Source organism: Macaca fascicularis, chromosome 7 (genome assembly GCF_037993035.2).
Source record: "Macaca fascicularis isolate 582-1 chromosome 7, T2T-MFA8v1.1".
NCBI lineage: Eukaryota > Metazoa > Chordata > Mammalia > Primates > Cercopithecidae > Macaca > Macaca fascicularis.
In genome coordinates, this window is record NC_088381.1 from 19147545 (window position 1) to 19167155 (window position 19611).

The 19611-nt window shown below is 43.3% G+C and overlaps 2 protein-coding genes across 6 annotated transcripts in view; one reads left to right on the forward strand and one right to left on the reverse strand.

Moving 5' to 3' along the window:
* Positions 1-11223, reverse strand: LRRC57 (leucine rich repeat containing 57). 2 transcript variants are annotated; one of them, XM_005559311.5, is made up of 6 exons: positions 10953-11046; positions 10624-10729; positions 10379-10517; positions 9543-9811; positions 7368-7553; positions 1-6313 (listed from the first exon to the last, which is right to left on the reverse strand). In XM_005559311.5, exons 2-6 carry the CDS (start codon positions 10705-10707, stop codon positions 6272-6274), a joined length of 720 nt encoding a protein of 239 aa, XP_005559368.1. In that variant the 5' UTR covers positions 10708-10729; positions 10953-11046; the 3' UTR covers positions 1-6271. The 2 variants fall into 2 exon arrangements, with proteins under 2 accessions (XP_005559368.1, XP_045253161.1); XM_045397226.3 differs by lacking the exon at positions 10953-11046 and adding an exon at positions 11100-11223 and having other exon boundaries at positions 4714-6313.
* Positions 11077-19611, forward strand: part of HAUS2 (HAUS augmin like complex subunit 2) — a 21071-nt gene continuing 12536 nt past the window's right edge. For 2 of the 4 annotated variants that reach the window (XM_005559308.4, XM_045397227.3), the window contains exon 1: positions 11077-11119. The gene's annotated coding sequence lies outside the window, so the exon portion shown is untranslated. Of the gene's footprint in view, positions 11226-17305; positions 17389-19611 lie in introns of all 4 variants that reach the window. The other 2 variants (XM_005559307.4, XM_045397229.2) reach the window with 2 other exon arrangements.

Below are 19611 nucleotides of genomic sequence, written 5' to 3' on the forward strand. Positions count from 1 at the left end.
TTACTCATGAGAGCTAAAAAATTTATTTCATGGAGGTAGAGAGTAGAATGATAGTTACCAGAGGCTGGGTAGGGGGTGTACAGGGTGGGGTGATGAAGGAAGGTACGTTAATGGGTAGATACAAACATACAGTTAGATAGAAGGAATAAGTTTTAATGCTTGATAGCATAGTAGGGTGACTATACTTAACAATGTAAATTTCAAAATGGCTCGATTTGAAATGTTCCCAACACAAATAAATGATAAATGTTTTAGATAATGAGTAACATAAATATCCTGGCTTGATCATTATACATTCTATGCATGTCTCAGAATATCACAAGTACCCCGTAAATCGGAACAAATATATATAAAAAAAAAAAATAGTGAAGTGAAAAAGGAAAACAAAGTAGCTTATCTAAGTGCTATTTTCTTTAGGTCACTCTTACCAAAAGTTTAGGTTATCCCAATTACATTCCTAATCAGATTTTATTTCTCGGATTGATATTCAAGTTTCTCATCTAGTCATTTAAAAGTTTATTTTTTCCATAAAGTAAAAGCAAGTTTATTTAAAAAGTAAAGGAATAAAAGAATGCTACTCCATAGGCAGAGCAACCTATTTACTATTTTTTTTGGAGCCACAATCTCACTATGTTGCCCAGGCTGACCTCAAACTCCTAGGTTCAAGGGATCCTCCAGCCTCAGGCCTCCTGAATAGCTGGGACTATAGATGCCTGCCTCTGCCTGGCTCCATTTTTTAAATCCTTTTAATGTAGTGTCTACTCCAAGCCTTCTACTTCTGTACAACTTGTAAAATTCTACTTTCATGCCTTATAGATGAGATAAATGGCATGATTTACCAAGTGCTTTCTCTGTCATGGCCACTATGCTAAGTGCTTTTATATAATTTTTTGCAACATACCTGAGAGGTAGGAGCTATTCCCTATATTTACAAGTGAGACGAAATTGCTCAAATTCATAAAGCTAATAAATGACAGACTCTGGATTTAAACCTGGATCTTTCTGACTCCAGGACCCACGATTTTAATATATTACATTGCCTTCCAAACCAAGCTATAAAAAATTCGGGCGACTTGGGCCAGATGTGGTGGCTCACACCTGTAATCCCAGCACTTTGGGAGGTAAAGCAGGATTGCTTGAGCCCAGGAGTTTGGGGTCAGCCTGGGGAACACAGGAAGACCCCTGTCTGTCTAAAAAATTAAAAATTAGCTGAGTATGGTGGCAGATACCTGCAGCTCCAGCTACTCAAGAGGAGTGGGAGGAGATAGCTTGAGCCCAGAAGATCAAGGCGTCCGTGAGCTGTGATCGTGCCACTGCACTTCAGCCTGGGCAATAGAGCAAGACCCTGTCTCAAAAAATATATATAGGCTGGGCGTGGTGACTCATACCTGTAATCCCAGCACTATGGGAGGCCAAGGCAGGCGGATCACCTGAGGTTGGGAGTCTGAGATGAGCCTGGCCAACATAGTGAAACCCCATCTCTACTAAAAATACAAAAATTAGCTGGGCCTGGTGGTGGGTGCCTGTAATCCCAGCTACTCGGGAGGCTGAGGCAGAAGAATCACTAGAACCCAGGAGGTGGAGGTTGCAGTGAGTTGAGATTGTGCCACTGCACTCCAACCTGGGCGACACAGAAAGCCTCTGTCTTTAAAAAAAAAAAAAAGTGACTTAAAAGCCAGGCAGTGGCTCATGCCTGTAATCTCAACACTTTGGGAGGCCAAGATGGGAGGATCACTTGAGCCCAGGTGTTTAAGACTAGCCCAGGCAACACTGCAAGATCTGTTGGGAAAAAAAAAAAATGAGGTGACTTGGGCTAGTGGCCAAATTAGAATCTGGGTCTTAAACCACAAGCCAGTCTACTTGATTAGCTCATATTTAAATTTAAATCTTGTTTGCTGTAACTTTGGGCATATTACTGTATATAGCCCTTGCCCTCAAAGAGTTAGTCTATCATGAAAGACAAATATAGAATGTGAGAAGTGCTATAGTAACAGATGGGTGAGCAGTTAATTTGACTTAGATGCAGGAAAGAGGCTTAGACATAGAGAATGAGCATATTAAGAGAGGGCAGGCTGGGCACGTTAGCTCATGCCTGAAATCCCAGCATTTTGGGAGGCCGGGGCAGTGGATCAACTGAGGTTAGGAGTTTGAGACCAGCCTGACCAATATGGTGAAACCTCGTCTCTACTAAAAATACAAAAATTAGCCAGGAGTGGTGGTGCCTGCCTGTAATCCCAGCTACTCAGAAGGCTGAGGCAGGACAATCACTTGAACCCAGGAGGCGGAGGTTGCAGTGAGCAAAGATTGTGCCATTGTACTCCAGCCTGGGTGACAGAGTGAGCCTCTAGGAAAAAAAAAAAAAAAGAGAGAGAGAATGGGCATTCCCAACTGAGTGAACAATACGGTTGGCCCTAAGTATCCGGGTTCCACATCTGTGGATTCAACTGCAAATCAGACATATTTGAGGGGGAAAATGCCTCAAAATTCCAAGAAACAAAACCTGAATTTGGCATGCATCAAATACTATGTTGAATCTATGCAAATGAAGTTATGTGTAGGCATATTAGGTATTGTAAGTAATCTAGAGATAATTTAAAGTTTCAGGAAGATAATATGTCATTTTATATAAGGGACTTGAGCATCATGAATTTGGTATCCATGGAGGTCTTGAAACCAATCCTCCGTGGACACCGAGGGACAAGCTCTATAAAGGGAGTCAGAGGAGAGAGACTGCACCGTGGGTTTAGACAGAATAATCTGATATGGATGCGCAGGCAAATGAGAGTGAAGAAAGGGAAATAAGTCGGGGTCCAAGTTGTAAAGGGTGGTAGTTGCAGATTCTGATAAGAGTATGGACTAAGTTCCAACTAACAATTAAATGGGAACATTTAAATTGTTAAATGTGTAAATTCTGGCCTGGCACGGTGGCTCACGCCTGTAATCCCAGCCCTTTGGGAGGCCAAGGCGATCGGATCACCTGAGGTCAGGAGTTCAAGACTAACCTGGCCAACATGGTGAAACCCCATCTCTACTAAAACAAAAAATTAGTAGGGCGTGGTGGCGTAAACCTGTAGTACCAGCTACGCAGGAGGCTGAAGCAGGAGAATTGCTTGAACCTGGGAGGCAGAGGTTGCAACGAGCCGAGATTGCGCCGCTGCACTCCGGCCTGGGTGACAGAGTGAGACTCCATCTCAAAAAAAAAAAAAAATGTATAAGTTCTGATTTATTAGATTAGAAGTACTGATAAAACACTTAGAGAAATGTTAATTGTTCAGTAGATCAATAAGATTAATAAACTAAACATTAAACTTTAGAAAAAACAAAACTCCTCAACTGATATGGATAAACTAGTATCCCTGGAGCCCTTTCAAAGTGAGAAACAGAAAATGACATATGGGAGGCTGGGTGTGTTGGCTCCCACCTATAATCCCAGCATTTTGGGAGGCCGAGGTGGGTGGATCACCTGAGGCCAGGAGTTCAAGACCAGTCTGGCCAACATGGTGAAACCCTGTCTCTACTAAAAATACAAAAATGAGCTGGGTGTGGTGGTACATGCCTGTAATCCCAATTACTCAGGAGAATGAGGCATGAGAATCAGTTGAACCTGAGAGGTGGAGGTTGCAGTTGAGCCAAGATCGTGCCACTGCGTTCCAGCCTGGAATGAGATTCTGTCTCAAAAAAGAAAGTAACACATGGGAAAAAGAACACCTAGACCAGATTTACGTCAGAAAGATTTTGTCATAGAGATTAAATAGTAAGTTTGTGTGATCTCTTGACTTAATGGATAAACTAGGTTTAACTATTATTGAGAACTGTTGATATATAGTTAGTAATAGCTTTGTGGCTAAGATAAAATCAGAAAATGACCAAAATGGTAGCTTTCTAAATGTTCATGTTAGTGATAATCTGAAATCCTCTACCTTTGTACCTTCAGATCTTCAGATTCTTTTTTTTTTTTTTTTTGAGACAGAGTCTCGCTCTGTCACCCAGGCTGGAGTGCAGTGGCCAGATCTCAGCTCACTGCAAGCTCCGCCTGCCGGGTTTATGCCATTCTCCTGCCTCAGATTCCCGAGTAGCTGGGACTACAGGCGCCCGCCACCTCGCCCGGCTAGTTTTTTGTATTTTTTAGTAGAGACGGGGTTTCACCGTGTTAGCCAGGATGGTCTCGATCTCCTGACCTCATAATCCGCCCGTCTTGGCCTCCCAAAGTGCTGGGATTACAGGCTTGAGCCACCGCGCCCGGCTTTTTTTTTTTTTTGAGACAGAGTCTTACTCTGTCGCTCAGGCTGGAGTGCAATGGCACGATCTCAGCTTGCTGCAACCTCCACCTCATAGGTTCAAGCAATTCTTCTGCCTTAGCCTCCTGAGTAGCTGGGATTACAGGCACGTGCCACCATACCTGGCTAATTTTTGTATTTTTAGTAGAGACGGGGTATCACCACATTGGTCAGGCTGGTTTTGAACTCCTGACCTTGTGATCTGCCTGCCGCGGCCTCCCAAAGTGCTGGGATTACAGGTGTGAACCACTGCGCCCAACCTCAGATTCTCTTAATAAGCATAGTTCTAGTATCACAAAATGTTTATGTCACATGAAGGCATTTCACTACTCATACAATGTGAACATAAGCATGAAACATGTCTTCCTAATCTATTTATAGGTTAAAGTTCTCCTGTCCTCCTCCTTTAAAGGATTAACCTTGCTTCCAGCCAAAGTTAATTAAAAATTCTTTATTTAGTATATTCTCTCACTCAGAGTAAGCTTGATAAACATAGGTTGTTTTAAATATTATAGTAATGGTTTATTGATAGGTAATTTGGTTAGTAGAGTTATAAATACAAAAAGGGAAAGGTTACCAGAAATAAGACATTATTTCTAACAAATCTTCAGGAAAATCTTGATTATTAAAATCCCTTTTATCTTACAAGTGTTGCATATACAGTTTTAGCTCTTCATAGCCCTCTACCAATAAGGCACCTGCAATAGTAAATAATTTGCTACTGCAGCCTTAGAGAGCATTTCTTAGAGGTCTGTTGGTGCTTCTCCTGACAAAGTGCACTTTTTTATTTTTTTTCCCCTGAGACAGAGTCTTGCTCTGTTGCCCAGAGTTGGAGTGCAATGGCACAATCTTGGCTCACTGCAACCTCTGCTCCTGGGTTCAAGCAATTCTGCTGCCTCAGCCTCCCAAGTAGCTGGGATTACAGGTACCCACCACCATGCCAGGCTAATTTTTGTATTTTCAGTAGAGACAGGGTTTCACCATGTTCGAGACCAGGCTGGTCTCGAACTCCTAACCTCGTGATCTGCCTGCCTCGGCCTCCCAATGTGCTGGGATTACAGGCGTGAGCCACCATGCCCAGCCAACAAAGCGTACTTAAAAAAAAAATTATTTTTATTTTTTAAATTTGAGATGGAGTCTCACTCTGTCACCCACGCTGGAGTGCAGTGGCATAATCTCAGCTCACTGCAACCTCCGCCTCTTGGGTTCAAGCGATTCTCCTGCCTCAGCCTCCCAAATAGCTGGGATTACAAGCATGCACCACCACACCCAAATAATTTTTGAATTTTTAGTAGAGACAGGGTTTTCTCATGTTGGCCACGCTAGTCTTGAACTCCTGGCCTCAAGTGAGCCACCCACCTTGGCCTCCCAAAGTGCTGGGATTATAGGCATGAGCCACCATGCCCAGCCCAAAGTGCACTTTTAATCAAGACAAACAGTCACACATTTATATATATCCTAAAGTCCTAGTATAAAAACTGTGACTGAACTGATGGACTAGAATAAAAATAATAAATCCTTAGATCCATGCCAGCCTCTCACAAATTATCTGAATTTCATAAAAATATGAAGTGTTAACACAGAGATGGAATGGCAACTGACTTTATGAAAGCTCGCACATTGAAACTAAACAAAATCTCAAGCTGTGGTGTGGAGCTATTCTGTTACCAGGCAGCACCCCCTCACCATATAAATAGCAGCTAGCTACTGGTTTCTTAAAGCCAAACTAATGATGGTTTTGAAGATCAACCTTGTCTATTGCCCTACTCGTGACTCAAAATGGAACACTTTTCCTGTCTCCTGACCCTTTTTCTTTTAGCTTATTTGAGAAGAGCCCTGAAATGAAAAAGGATCATTGAGTGAAATATAATCTCCTGGAGTATCATCTCCTTACTGTAGATACCCCTAACAACAACAGGAGGCTTTGACTCAGCCACATTCCAACAGAGGTTCTAAGTCAGTATCCTGTAAGGTTTCCATAGTCCTGGAGAACTTCACGCAAACTTCTTCTTGGTGGCTGTGAACCTCTCCATGTACTAAAAAACATGAAAGAATACATCAGGGGTATTTTGGCATGAGTAAATAAATAAAAGCCTAACTTTGTGGTGTTTTTTTTTTTAATTTTGGTTTTTATTGCATGTGGTTTTTCATTTCCTACAAAATATAACTGCTCTAAATGCAAAATTAAGTACATAGTTTTGGCCGGGTGCAGTGGCTCACACTTGTAATCCCAACACTTTGGGAGGCCAAGGTAGATGGATCGCTTGAGCCTAGGAGTTTGAGACCAGCCTGGGCAATATGGTGAAATCTCATCTCTACCAGAAATAGAAAAATGAGGCATGGTAGCGCCTGTAGTCTCAGCTAATCAGGAGGCTGAGGTGGGAGGATCACTTGAGCTGAGATCCTGCCACTGCACTCAAGCCGGGTAACAGAGCGAGACCTTGCCTCCAAAAATAAAATAAAAATAAAGCACATAGGGCCGGACGCGGTGGCTTACACCTGTAATCCCAGCACCTTGGGAGGCTGCGGCGGGCAGATCACTTGAGCTCAGGAGTTTGAGACCAGCTTGGCCAACAAGGTGAAACCCCATCTCTGCAAAAATTAGCAAGGCCTACTGGCATGCGACTGTGATCCCAGCTACTAAGGGGGCCGAGGGATAAGAATCACTTGAGCTCGGGAGGTGGGGGCTGCGCCAGTGAGCTGAGATTGCACCACTGCACTCCAGCCTGGGCAACAGAGTGAGACCCTGTTTCACACACAAAAATATATATATCTATCTATGTGTGTGTGTGTGTGTGTGTATGCATGTATATATATGCGTGTATGTATGTATATATGTGTGTGTGTATATATGTGTGTATATATCTCTCTCTCAAAAGACAAAGATGAAGACAAAGATGCTTTACAATAAGCTGTCTCTAGAGAAAAAGTCATCTTGGTACAACACCATTCAGCCGATGCTTTGAATCTACTTCCAAAATGGGGAAGAACAAATCCTGTTGACATTAGCTATAAACATTTCTGTGGATTACTTCACCATTGTCTTCTCTGGGGTAGTGACTAGAAATGTAGAAGTACATTAATTCATACCTTATCATAGCCTTCCAGTTCTCGAAGTTTCTTTATTTCAAAAAGATTGCCTTCCACAGCAAGCAGACAGATCTGGGAATCACTGAGGATGCTCTGGGGAAGCATGCTGAGCTCAAGACAATTCTCTTCCAGGCGAAGAATTTTAAGGCGAGGACAGCAAGATATCTTCACTGAGATCTGAGATATCTATTGAAAACCACAAAAGAATAACACGATAAAGCATAAGCACTACATTGGTTACTTTTAGTACATTAAAACAAAACAAAAAATCTTTACTTGACTATTTGTTCTAGTTTTCCCCTCTTTTACCGCCTCCATTTTCTCACTGCCTACTCACTCCAGAAGCCTCTGTTATCTAGCTTCTGTTACTACGCCCCCACTTAAAAAAAAATGCTTTTATGAAGGTCACCAGTGGCTTTTTGGGAACAAAATTTTCTGATGATAAAAGCACTGTATGTCCATTATAGAAAATTTGAGAATCGCAGGTTTAAAGAAAAAAGTTGACCTAGAATCCACCACCCAGAAATAACCACCATAAACATTTTGGTACATTTACTGCCGATGTTTTATGTGTACATAGATACTGACCACTTTACTACCAAATTCAAGGATCCATCGTCCTCAGTCCCTATTGCATTTAACTGTACTATCTATCCCTTCCTTAAAACCCCTTCTTTTTGTCCTTTTTGGTTTTTCTTCCTATCTTTTGGATTATTCCTTACTTCTCTTGTTTTTATAGGCATTTTTCAAGTAGCTGTCCGTAATACTTCATATGTCATCTTCTCTCTCAACTTTTCCTAGAAAGCTCATTCATTAAAGTCCATCACTTTTGTTATGACCTCAAGATCTGTATCTACACTCTTACCTTTATTCTGCTCCCATGTTTCCAACTTTCATTAAGGCATTTCCATTTACAAGATTCACCACAGACAACTTAGCATGTCCATTCTCAATAGCACCACTGTTCCTTTAGGCCCTCAAGCTCAATACCAAGCAATTGTCTTTGATTCACCCCTTTTGCCATTTAAATACTAAAAGTCACCAAATTCTTTGATTCTGCCTAGTATCATCTCAAACCATCACTTATTAGAAATGATGGGAACTTTGGTAAGTTCAATAACTAGCAATGCAAGTTCTCAGACCTCATCCCAGACCTACTGGATCATACACACTGAGGGCAGGGGCTAATGACCTCTTTAAACAAGCTTTTCTGGTTATTCTGATGCATACTAAAGTCAGAGAACCACTGAATAAAGGTACTAGCAGAGGTGAATGTGGAGCAAATCCTCGACTAATACTTGCTGCTTCACTGATTCAGTTTCCCCACTCCCCCCCAAGAAGCTCTATAACATATAAGAATATCCACTTAAGGTAAAAAACATGAGGCCAATCCCTCAAAGACAGACTGAATTTCATCATGATGTAAAATCACTACAATCTAGAAAAGGAATAACTACATGCAGCTAGTGGCTACTTTAATGGATCATGCAGATCTAGAAATACAGACACTAAAAAACTAAAGGCCATCCAGTCTCACAGTGTTGAATGTTTCATCACTTGTGCCTTCATGCCTAGACAAGAATGTTTGGATTGGTTTTCCAGACAAATATTAATTGAAAAGCTGCCAAAGTAATGGAAACAAATTTCAAATATAATTAAAGCTGTATAACAGTGAAATGGGCTCTCTCCAGAAAGCCTATCACTTAATATTCTTCAGCAAAAATAGAAGACACACTTAACAAAGATGTCAAAACCCCCCCACAAAATGAAAAAACTGAATTACCTCTGACACCTAATTCTGAGAACCTCAGTTTAGGCTTCATTTCCACATTCTATCCCTGACATAGCTCCTGGCTAGGTGGTTCGGGGCATATTTGAGGAGGATCTGAAGAATTCTTCAAGGTTTGTGAGACAGTAGTTTAACTTTTGAAATGATCTCTCCCTGTTACCTACCTCATCCTCCCGAAAACACCTACACAACTAACACATCCAGTGTCTCAACTAATTCCATGGCACTTTGGGCCTTGAAATTAGTTCAGCTTACAGAAGAAACCTCTCATCTAACCTCTGATACTTAGCTCTGTGATGGCAGCTTAGGAAACAAGAGGTTAAGAGGTATCAGGAGACCATAAACCCACACATACGCTGTAGGGGAAAAAACCTTAAGCTCTAGACCTGATTCTGGTTGAGGTTGAGTTCGATGACTTGCAGCTCTCCCACTGTGTCAGGTATACTTCGAATCTGGTTCTTAGAGAGATCCACCACATCCAGGTGCCGCAGGCTACAAAGTTGGAGAGGTAATGCTCCCAGTTGGTTCCCAGAGAGGCTCAGGGTCTTGAGGGCAGAGAGTTGCCCAAAGGTAGACGGCAGCTCTCTAAGGTGATTGTTGTTCAGGCTTAGCGTCTCTAGTTTTTTCAGATTGCATATCTCATCAGGCAGAACAGCTGGCAAAGAAAATGTTTTTAAAACCTGAATCTGATAGAGCTGAAAACAACTTTGATGAAGTTTCTAAAGACTATATGGCAGCCTGCTTCGCCTCTTGTTAATATATGTAAAATACCCACATGTGCCATTTTTAGGTATTGCATTTTACCAACATAGTCTTTAGAAGGTGAGGGTGCCATCAAAATGCAGGTGAGCATTTGTGTGTATAATGGACTCCTTTTGTAAAGGGGTCCAAGGCACAATTTGACAGCAATTTTGTGATATTTGGAAGATCCTCCCCTTCCCATCCATCCCCCATTCCAAGTTAGGTAGCTTTGTTTACATTACATCCCCAAAATGTTCTTCCCTTTCAAGTCCAAATTAACCCAGTAACAATCATTATAACACCCAAGGAGGCTTATTTTTGATGTAATTACAAGTAGAAAGAAGGCTTCAAGGATTCCGGCATTCTGCAACTTGAGCCCTCCTGCACGGTTTCATAACGAAAACAAAAATCAGCTTGTAAGAGAAAACCACCCCTGGTAACAGCTTATCACTAGCAAAAGCCTCCCAGGCAAGAGTCATACTCAGTTTGTTGTTGTTCAGGGAGAGGCTCTTCAGCAGAGTGAACTTTCCTATCAGCAAAGGCGGTAGGCTCTCGATCTTGTTGTTGGACAAGTCGATGGTCCTGAGATTGCTCGTGAGCTTCTGCAAGTCTGCGGGGAACTGGAGAAAGGAGTTCACAGCGTGGAGAATCCCGCACCGACTAAGTTCGCTGCCCCCGCCGTCCCTCTCCCTTTAAGTTTCCCGGTCGTGTCCCTCCCATTCTCACCTCGGTCAGCCCTCGGTCCTTAAGCTGAAAGACACCAGTTTTCTGCGCCGTTTCCACATGAGCGCGGAGCGCACTGTTTCCCATCCTAGCACCGCGGCTCAGGTCCCTGCGGGAAGGAAGCGCAGCTGTCACCGCCCAGTCCACTCGGTCGGCCTCCCGCCCCAGCTCTCATCTCCCGCCGATCCCTGGCTCCTGGGGCCCGACCCAAGAGTGGCAAGGAAGAGACGGAAGAACAGACAGCCCGACCACCAAGCCCTGCCGCCTTTGCAGCTCTGCGGAGGCCAGGCGCCTCTGGGAGCCTACGGAAGATCAAGGAACCCCGGACTCGCCTCCCACCGCTCAGCTGCCGGATGGCTCCGCAGGTGAAGACCCAGGACCCGCAGTAGCCGGGATGCGCTCCCCGGCTTAGCCCCGGGCGGGACCGCCCTGTGACGTCATCGAGTCGCGCCGTGCGTTCGCCCTGCGTTCCAACTCACTCTTGGCGCCTTCGCGGGAGGTGAGTCCGAGCCATGGCGGCTGCCAACCCCTGGGACCCGGCGTCCGCGCCTAACGGCGCTGGGCTAGTGCTAGGCCACCTCATAGCTTCGGGGATGGTCAATCAGGTGCGTGGGGGCGGCTGTGGCGTCATCAAGGGGGTGCCCACGATGGCAACAGAATATGGCTGTGAGTTGGTGCTGCTGGCTGTGGGAGTGGTGAGGGTCCTGGTTGGGGTCTGTACTATAGTAATAGATCCCCTTCCAGGCAACAGCCGCGACTTTTCTGCCGTGGGTGCTTGGAAAACGGGGATCTGAGTAGATGGTGTTTAGGGTAGACTGTGTTTTGAGTGTCTGTAGGGTAAATTTGTCCCTGGCCCGTTTGTGGGAGATTAGACTGCTGTTACTGGCCTTTTTTTCATCCAGTGATACTGCCTCCAGACTGTAGTGTAAGGCGGGGATAGGAAATACGGATCGTTACGTCCCCTTGCGGAACAAGCATTACCAACAACGCTCGTTTGTGGGAAGTATTGAATCGTATTTGGGGCGGGAGGTACTGGGTAGAGAAGAGCGCTAGAAGCTCTTTTTTCGTGTTTTTATTTTATTTTTATTTATTTATTTTTTGAGACAGTCTCGCTCTGTCGCCCAGGCTGGAGTGCAGTGGCGCGGTCTCTGCTCACTGCAACCTCTGCCTCCCGGGTTCTAGCGATTCTCCTGCCTCAGTCTCTCGAGTAGGTGGGACTACAGGCGCGTAGCGCCACGCCCAGCTAATTTTTTGTTTGTTTGTTTTAATGTTCAGTAGAGACGAGTTTCACCGTGTTAGCCAGGATGGTCTCGATCTCCTGACCTCGTGATCCACCCGCCTCGGCCTCCCAAAGTGCTGGGATTACAGGCTTGAGTCACCGTGCCAGGCCTTGGCATCTTTACAGGCAAAAAAAAAAAAAAAAAGTACTGGCTAAAAAGATAAGACCTTGGAACGTGAATGGAGGAAGAGGTTAATTTTGAGAAGGAGAGAAAAGAGACATTAACCCAAGGAGTCACAAAGTGGCAGTTTTAGGTTGGGCAAGAAGAGCATGTCGGGGGAAGGAGCCAATAGAGTGAGAAATTGAACATGTGAGGAAATGATGGAATGCAAGTGACAAAAGGGCATGGGGAAAGTGGGATCAAGGGCATTGAGAAAAATGGGGAAAGAAATTTTGATATATAGAGGAAGTTGAGGAATTTCACTAAAAAGAAAACAGAAAAGTTAAACTGATCTGTAAAAATTAGCACTATATTAGCCGGTGTGGTGGCGTGCACCTGTGGTCCCAGCTACTCCCAGGACCACATGGGTCCCAGAGGCTCAGATGGGAAGATGGCTTGAGCTCAGCAGATGGAGGTTGCAGTGAGACGCGATCGGGCCACTCCACTTAGCCTGGGCAACAGAGTGAGACCTTGTCTCAGAAAAAAAAAAAAAAAGCATTACAAACATGATGGAAGATTTATGGAAATATATAACTTTTTATAGTTAGAAGAGCCATTAGAGACTCTAATACCTTAGAGTATTTTTTAATTTAAGAAACTAAGGCTTAGACCAAGAAACTTGCCCATGGTCACTAGACTGTTGAAGGAGAATTAGATCTTAGCACTCTCCCTTTTGACACATTGTGTCCTCTCTCAAGATGAACTGTTATAAGAGGCTGTGATATTGTCTTGAAAGATTTTAAGCTTTTGTTGAACACCCATTGTCTGGGTGATCAGGAGATTCAGGTGGTCCTAGTTAACTACATTTCCCAGGGGTGGCGACAGCCCTCTACAGTTTAATCCTTCCTCCCTTCTCTCCTGTGTTTTCTTTTTCTTTTCTTTTCTTTATTTTTTTTGAGACGGTGTCTCCCTCTGTTGCCCAGGCTGGAGTGCAGTGGTGTGATCTTGGTTCACTGTATCCTCCGCCACCTGGGTTCAAGCAATTCTCATGCTCCAGAGTAGCTGGGACTACAGGCACCTGCCATCACGCCTACTAATTTTCATGTTTTCAGTAGAGATGGGGTTTCACCATTTTGGCCAGGCTAGTCTCAAACTCCTGACCTCAGGTGATCTGCCTGTCTTGGCCTCCCAAAGTATTTGGATTACAGGCATGAGCCAACGAGCCCAGCCTTTTTCTTATCAGGTTACCTAGTACTCTCACTTGTATTGTCCAGTTCTCCTGTCACAAAATAGTTTGGCAAACTCATAATAGAAAACATTTTTGAGGGCTCATGCCTGTAATCCCAAAGCTTTGGGAGGCCAAGGCGGGTTGATCACCTGAGGTCAGGAGTTTGAGATCAGCCTGGCCAACATGGTGAAACCCAGTCTCTACTAAAAATACAAAAATTAGCCAGGTATGGTGGTAGGTGCCTGTAATCCCAGCTACTCAGGAAGCTGAGACATGAGAATCGCTTGAGCCCTGGAGGTGGAGGTTGCAGTGAGCAAAGATCATGCCACTGCACTCTAACCCGAGTGACACAGTAAGACCCTGTCTCAAACAAAAACAAAAAACCCCCCAACTTTTGGTACTTGGTATCCCTCTAAAGAGCATTGGTAGGAAATACAAATGCCTAAACCAAAGGAGTGAGGCACTGGTGAGAGAATTCTAGGCATTGATGGGTGATCTCTTTTTTGGGGGTGGTGGTTGTCTTGGTGGTGTCTACTGTCTCTCAAGTAACATTAATTGACAGTTACTGGTTTTACCTACAGTTAACATGTCCCACTCTATAGCTCCTTAAGACCTCTGACAACCTTACTACACAGCTAGTCCCAATGAGGGAGCTATTTACAGACTTGTAGGTTGGTTTTACTTTAAGCAAACTTTATACATAAAAACCTTTATCTCTTTTTTTTTTTTTTCCCTGAGACAGAGACTTGCTCTGTTGCCCAGACTGGAGTATAGTGGCACAATCTCGGCTCACTGCAACCTCCACCTCCTGGGTTCAAGCAATTATCCTGCCTCAGCTTCCTGAGTAGCCGAGATTACAGGCACGCACCACCACGCCCGGCTAATTTTTTTTATTTTTAGTAGAGATGGGATTTCACCATGTTGGTCAGGCTGGTCTCGAACTCCTGACCTGAAATGATCCACCCGCCTTGGCCTCCCAAATTGCTGGGATTACAGGCTTGAGCCACCACACCCAGCCAAAAACCTTTTCCTGTTAGAAGGATTTAGCACTGATTCTTTCAAAATGATTTGTCACATCATCCCTTTAAACAGCCCATCCCTTTAATGCACATCATTTTTTGTGCATTAAAAATTAAGACTACTGAATTCCTGCTGGCAAGAATTTTTTAAAAATTGAGTGATGCCTAAGATTGTGATTTGATACAACTCTTCTGGAAAACATAACTTGTTTGAAGTTTTGTTTCAGTCCATTAGAGAGTGATTTGGTGAAAGAAAGGTAGGGCTCTCTGTAGGATAATGGGGTATTGCTTTAGTTTATTCCCCTAGGGACTGCTTTAGTGGCCTTACATTCTAGATATTTTTCCAGCAAGTGTGAGTGAGTCATGGAGTCTTGACCAAAGCTTGGTCATTGCTTATTGGCAATTAATAAGATCAGGGTCTGGATCTACAAAAAAAAAAAAAAAAAAACACGCACAGAATCTACTAATTCTATTTTCTTAATCTGTGTCCTACTCTCCTCTACACCTACTCTCCCATTTGAGAGCCTCTGCTCTTAAATTCTCTGCTATACTAACCTCCCTTTTAGTGTCTCTCAGCTAGAATTCAGTATGAAAAGGAAGGGATAGGAAAAAGAAAGGGTGCCCACAAATTACAAATTTATATATACATATGTGGTATATAATGTTACCAGGATTTTTATATTAAGTGTAAAGGTTCTGGATTTCAGCTTCTTCCTGTGCCTAGCCACGGAATAAACAAAAATACCCTGAATAGACTCCTTTTTCTCAGGATCCTTTCATTTTCAGGGTTCTTTTGCCCTCTGGGGCATGTAATAGCAATATATAATAACAATAGCTAAAGGAAAAGACTTTTCTGTATTCTCAAATCCCTGATGCTTTTTTCTTTTTCTTTTTTTAAATGTGTTAAACTAAGTCTCAATCCTCAAATAGTTATACTTTCTATTCGTTATAGAAAATAAGCCTGCACCTCCCTAAGTGCAGGGATTACAGGTGAGAGCCACTTCACCTGACCATCTTTCTTCTCTCCTTTTTTGTTATCTGCTTCTTAAACATTCTTATTTTTCCTCTGGTTTCTCTTGCATGTTCTTAGCTAAGCACCATTACTCTACTGTTGAACCTGACAGTTTACTAGTTTGCCAGATATACAACTAAGATTAGTGTATAAGCGTGGAGAGAGGGAGATATACCAGGGAACAAGTTGATTACAATGTGATACATTGTAGAAAATGTTTTAGGCTCATTTACCTCCTGAGAGAAACAAAAAAGAGTCAGCTCATATGATGGAAAGACAGTGGATTAGATGTGTTCTCACTTCCACCCTCGCACACATTGGCAGTGTGAAGTTGGAGTAATACTTTCCTGTTCCTCAATTTTGCCATCAGTAAAATATCTTGTGTTATCTACTTCAGTGAATGGCATAACTCTGTCCACTCACGTGAAGCAGAATCTTTGGAGTATTAACTGGATTTTATCCCTTATTCACCATATCAGTTAAGATTTGTCAATTCTATCTTTGCAGGAACTCCGTCTTTTCTTCCTTTCCTTTTTAACTGTTACTGACCTAGTCCACATTCTCATCCTCACCTGGAATACCATAGCAGCGATCTGTTTAAAATATCCAATCTCTCTAGTCCATTGCTCCACTAGTGTTGTTTATGTTAGCTAGTTACCAGGGTTTTCCTTCTTTTTTTTTATTGTGGTAAAATACATACAACATATAACATAAAATTTACCATTTTAACTATCTTAAAATGTACAATTCAGTGGCATTTACTATACTCAATATTGTGCAACTATTTTCAAAAACATTTTTATCACTCCAGATGTAAACCCTGTACTATTCCCTATTCCCTCCTCCCTCTTCAGTAGTGTTTTTATTTTGTTTGTTTTGTGGGTGTATTTTTTTTTTTTTTTTTGAGAGAGTCTCGCTCTGTCGTCCAGGCTGGAGTGCAGTGGCGTGCTCATGGCTCACTGCAGCCTCGGCCTCCTGGGCTCAAGTGATCCTCCCACATTGGCCTCCCTAGTAGCTGGGACTACAGGCATATGTCATCATGCCTGGCTAATTTTTGTATTTTTAGTAGAGACGGGGTTTCACCATATTGGCCAGGCCGGTCTCCAACTCCTGATCTCAGGTGATCTACCCACCTCCGCCTCCCAAAGTGCTGGGATTACAGGTGTGAGCCACCAGGCCCAGCCAGTTTCATTTTTCACACTTCCCCAGTTAAATATCGCTACCTTCCCTGCCGCCTCTGAGACAGGGTCTCACCCTGTTGCCCAGGCTGGAGTTGCAGTAGCATGATCACAGCTTACTGTATCCTCAATCTCCCAGGCTCAAGGGATCTTCCCACCCCAGCCTCCCAAGTAGCTGGGACTATAGGCACACGTTACCATGCCTGGCTAATTTTTTTTTTTTTTTTTTTTTTTTGAGACAGTCTCACTCTGTCACCAGACTGGAGTGCAATGTGGCGTGATCTCGGCTCACTGCAACCTCCGCCTTCTGGGTTCAAGCAATTCTCCTGCCTCAGCCTTCCGAGTAGCTGGGACTACAGGTGTGCCACCATAGCCAGCTAATTTTTGTATTTTTTAGTAGAGATGGGGTTTCACCATGTTGGCCAGGATGGTCTCGATCTCCTGACCTCGTGATCTGCCCACCTTAGCCTCCCAAAGTGCTGGAATTACAGCCGGGAGCCACCATGCCCAGCTGCCTGGCTAATTTTTTAAATTTTTTATAGAGACACCCTGTGTTGTGCAGGGTGGTCTCAAACTCCTGGGCTCAAGCAGTTATCCTGCTTTAGCCTCCCAGAGTGCTGGGATTACAGGTGTGAGCCATCATGCCAGGCTGTATTTCTAAATAAGTATTATGTATGATTGTATTACTTCTTTACCAGAAAATGTTCAGTTGCTCCCATTTTCTGCAGTATGATTGTTGAGCATAGCACTCAGGATCATCTGTGATTATGTGGAGACTATGTTTTCAGCTACCTCTTACCCTGTTTTCACATATATGCGAACACTGGTGGTTATTGAGCATTTATAATGTTTTTGATCTTTCTATCTAGAATACCTTTTTCTTCCCATACATTATGAGCCTCGTGAGGGTGGAGAGCTTGTTTCATATTTGAATATTCCATTGCCTAACTCAGTAAGTGTTTATAAAATTGGTTATTTTTAGACAGTAAACTTTTACTGTGAAGACCAGAGAGTAAATATATAAGGCTTTGTGGGCCATATGGTTGCAACTACACAACTAGGTAGTTGTATAAAGGCAGCCAGAGATAGCATGTAAATGGATAAGACAAGTCACGTTTCAATAAAACTTTATTTCTAGACCATGAAACATGAATTTCGTATCATTTTCTTTGTTTTTTTTTTTTTAGACAGAGTTTTGTTCTGTTGCCCAGGCTGGAGTGCAGTGGCGTGATCTTGGCTCACTGCAACCTCCGCCTCCCAGGTTCAAGCAGTTCTCCTGCCTCAGCCTCCCAAAGTAGCTGGGATTACGGGCACCCACCACCATGCCCGGCTAATTTATTTTGTTTATTTTTTTTGAATAGAGACAGAGTTTCACCATGTTGGCCAGGCTGGTCTCAAACTCCTGACCTCAGGTAATCCGCTTGCCATGGCCTCCCAAAGTGTTGGGATTACAGGCGTGAGCTACCATGCCCAGCCTTTTTTTTTTTTTTTTTGAGATAGGGTCTCACTCTGTCGCCCAGACTAGAGTGCAGTGGCAATCTCAGCTCACCACAACCTCTGTCACCTAGGCTCAAGTAATTCTCCTGCCTCAGCCTCCCGAGTAGCTGGGATTACAGGTGTGCACCACTACTGCCTGACTAATTTCTGTATTTTTAGTAGAGACGGGGTTTCACTATGTTGGCCAGGCTGGTCTTGAACTCCTGACCTTAAATGATCCATCCACCTCAGCCTCCCAAAGTGCTGGGATTACAGGCATGAGCCACTGTGCCCAGACTGTTATAAAATATTGTCTTTGATTTTCTTTTTCCCAACAATTTGAATATATAAAAATCATGCCTGGCTCACAGGCTATACAAAAACAGGTAATGGGCTGCATTTATTTCATGGACTATAGTTTTCCAATCCCTGGCCTATCTGATCTCTAAAATTCTTTGGCCTGGGCACGGTGGCGCACGCCTGTAATCTGAGCACTCTAGGAGGCTGAGGCGGGTGGATCACCTGAGGTCAGCAGTTGTAGACCAGCCAGGCCAACATGGTGAAACTCCAACTGTACTAAAAGTACCAAAAAAAAATAGCTGGGCATGGTGGCGATAATCCCATGGTAGCTGGGAAGCTACTTGGAAAGCTGTAATCCCAGCTACTTGGGAAGCTAAAGCAGGAGAATCAATTGAATCAAAGAGGCAGAGGTTGCAGTGAGCGGAGATCATGCCATTGCACTCCAGCCTGGGTGACAAGAACAAAACCCAGTGGGTGGCTCACGCCTGTAATCCTAGCACTTTGGGAGGCCTAGGTGGGCAGATCACGAGGTCAGGAGATTGAGACCATCCTGGCTAACACAGTGAAACCCCGTCTCTACTAAAAAATACAAAAAAAATTTAGCTGGGCATGCTGGCAGGCGCCTGTAGTCCCAGCAACTCAGGAGGCTGAGGCAGGAGAATGGCATGAACCCGGGAGGCGGAGCTTGCTGTGAGCTGAGATCGCGCCACTGCACTCCAGCCTGGGTAACAGAGCGAGACTCCATCTAAAAAATATATATATATATGTATATATTCTTTGCTGTGCTAGCATTGTAGAAAATGAAATGATAGAGAAAATTATGGATGAAGTCTAGGGATGCACAAGATAATACTCAATTCTGAGATAATGTGCATGGACTCGTGGAATGAAAGGATAAAAAAGAAGGGGTAACCTTTTTGAAAGAATAATTATGCCTGGATACAAATAATCCTTTAACTGAAAGATAAGAATGTGAATATACACAGTATGAATGACTTGTAGCCAACTGAGGTCATTTAGCGAATCAGATAAATGATTCCATGAAGGGGAAAAGTATTTGATTTCAACCCCAGAAGCTCAGAGAGACTGGGCCTGAGTCATTTGGAAAGATAGAGGTGATTCTCCAACAACTTTAGTCTTAGAATCCTTTGATAAACTATCAGTAATACAAATCTATTTTGTATGATACCTTAGGAAATAATACAAAGGGAGTGTGTTGTTTGTTTCTCTTATTTTTTTTTTAATATTTGAGCAAGTGATTTGTGATGGTGAAGGTTCTAAAACAAGAATTACACATTGCTACTTTTTACTTTGTACTTCATGTTCAAAGGCAGTGTTGGACATAATATATTCTCATATTTTAGACTATGAGCATGCTATTCCAATGTACCTAGAAACT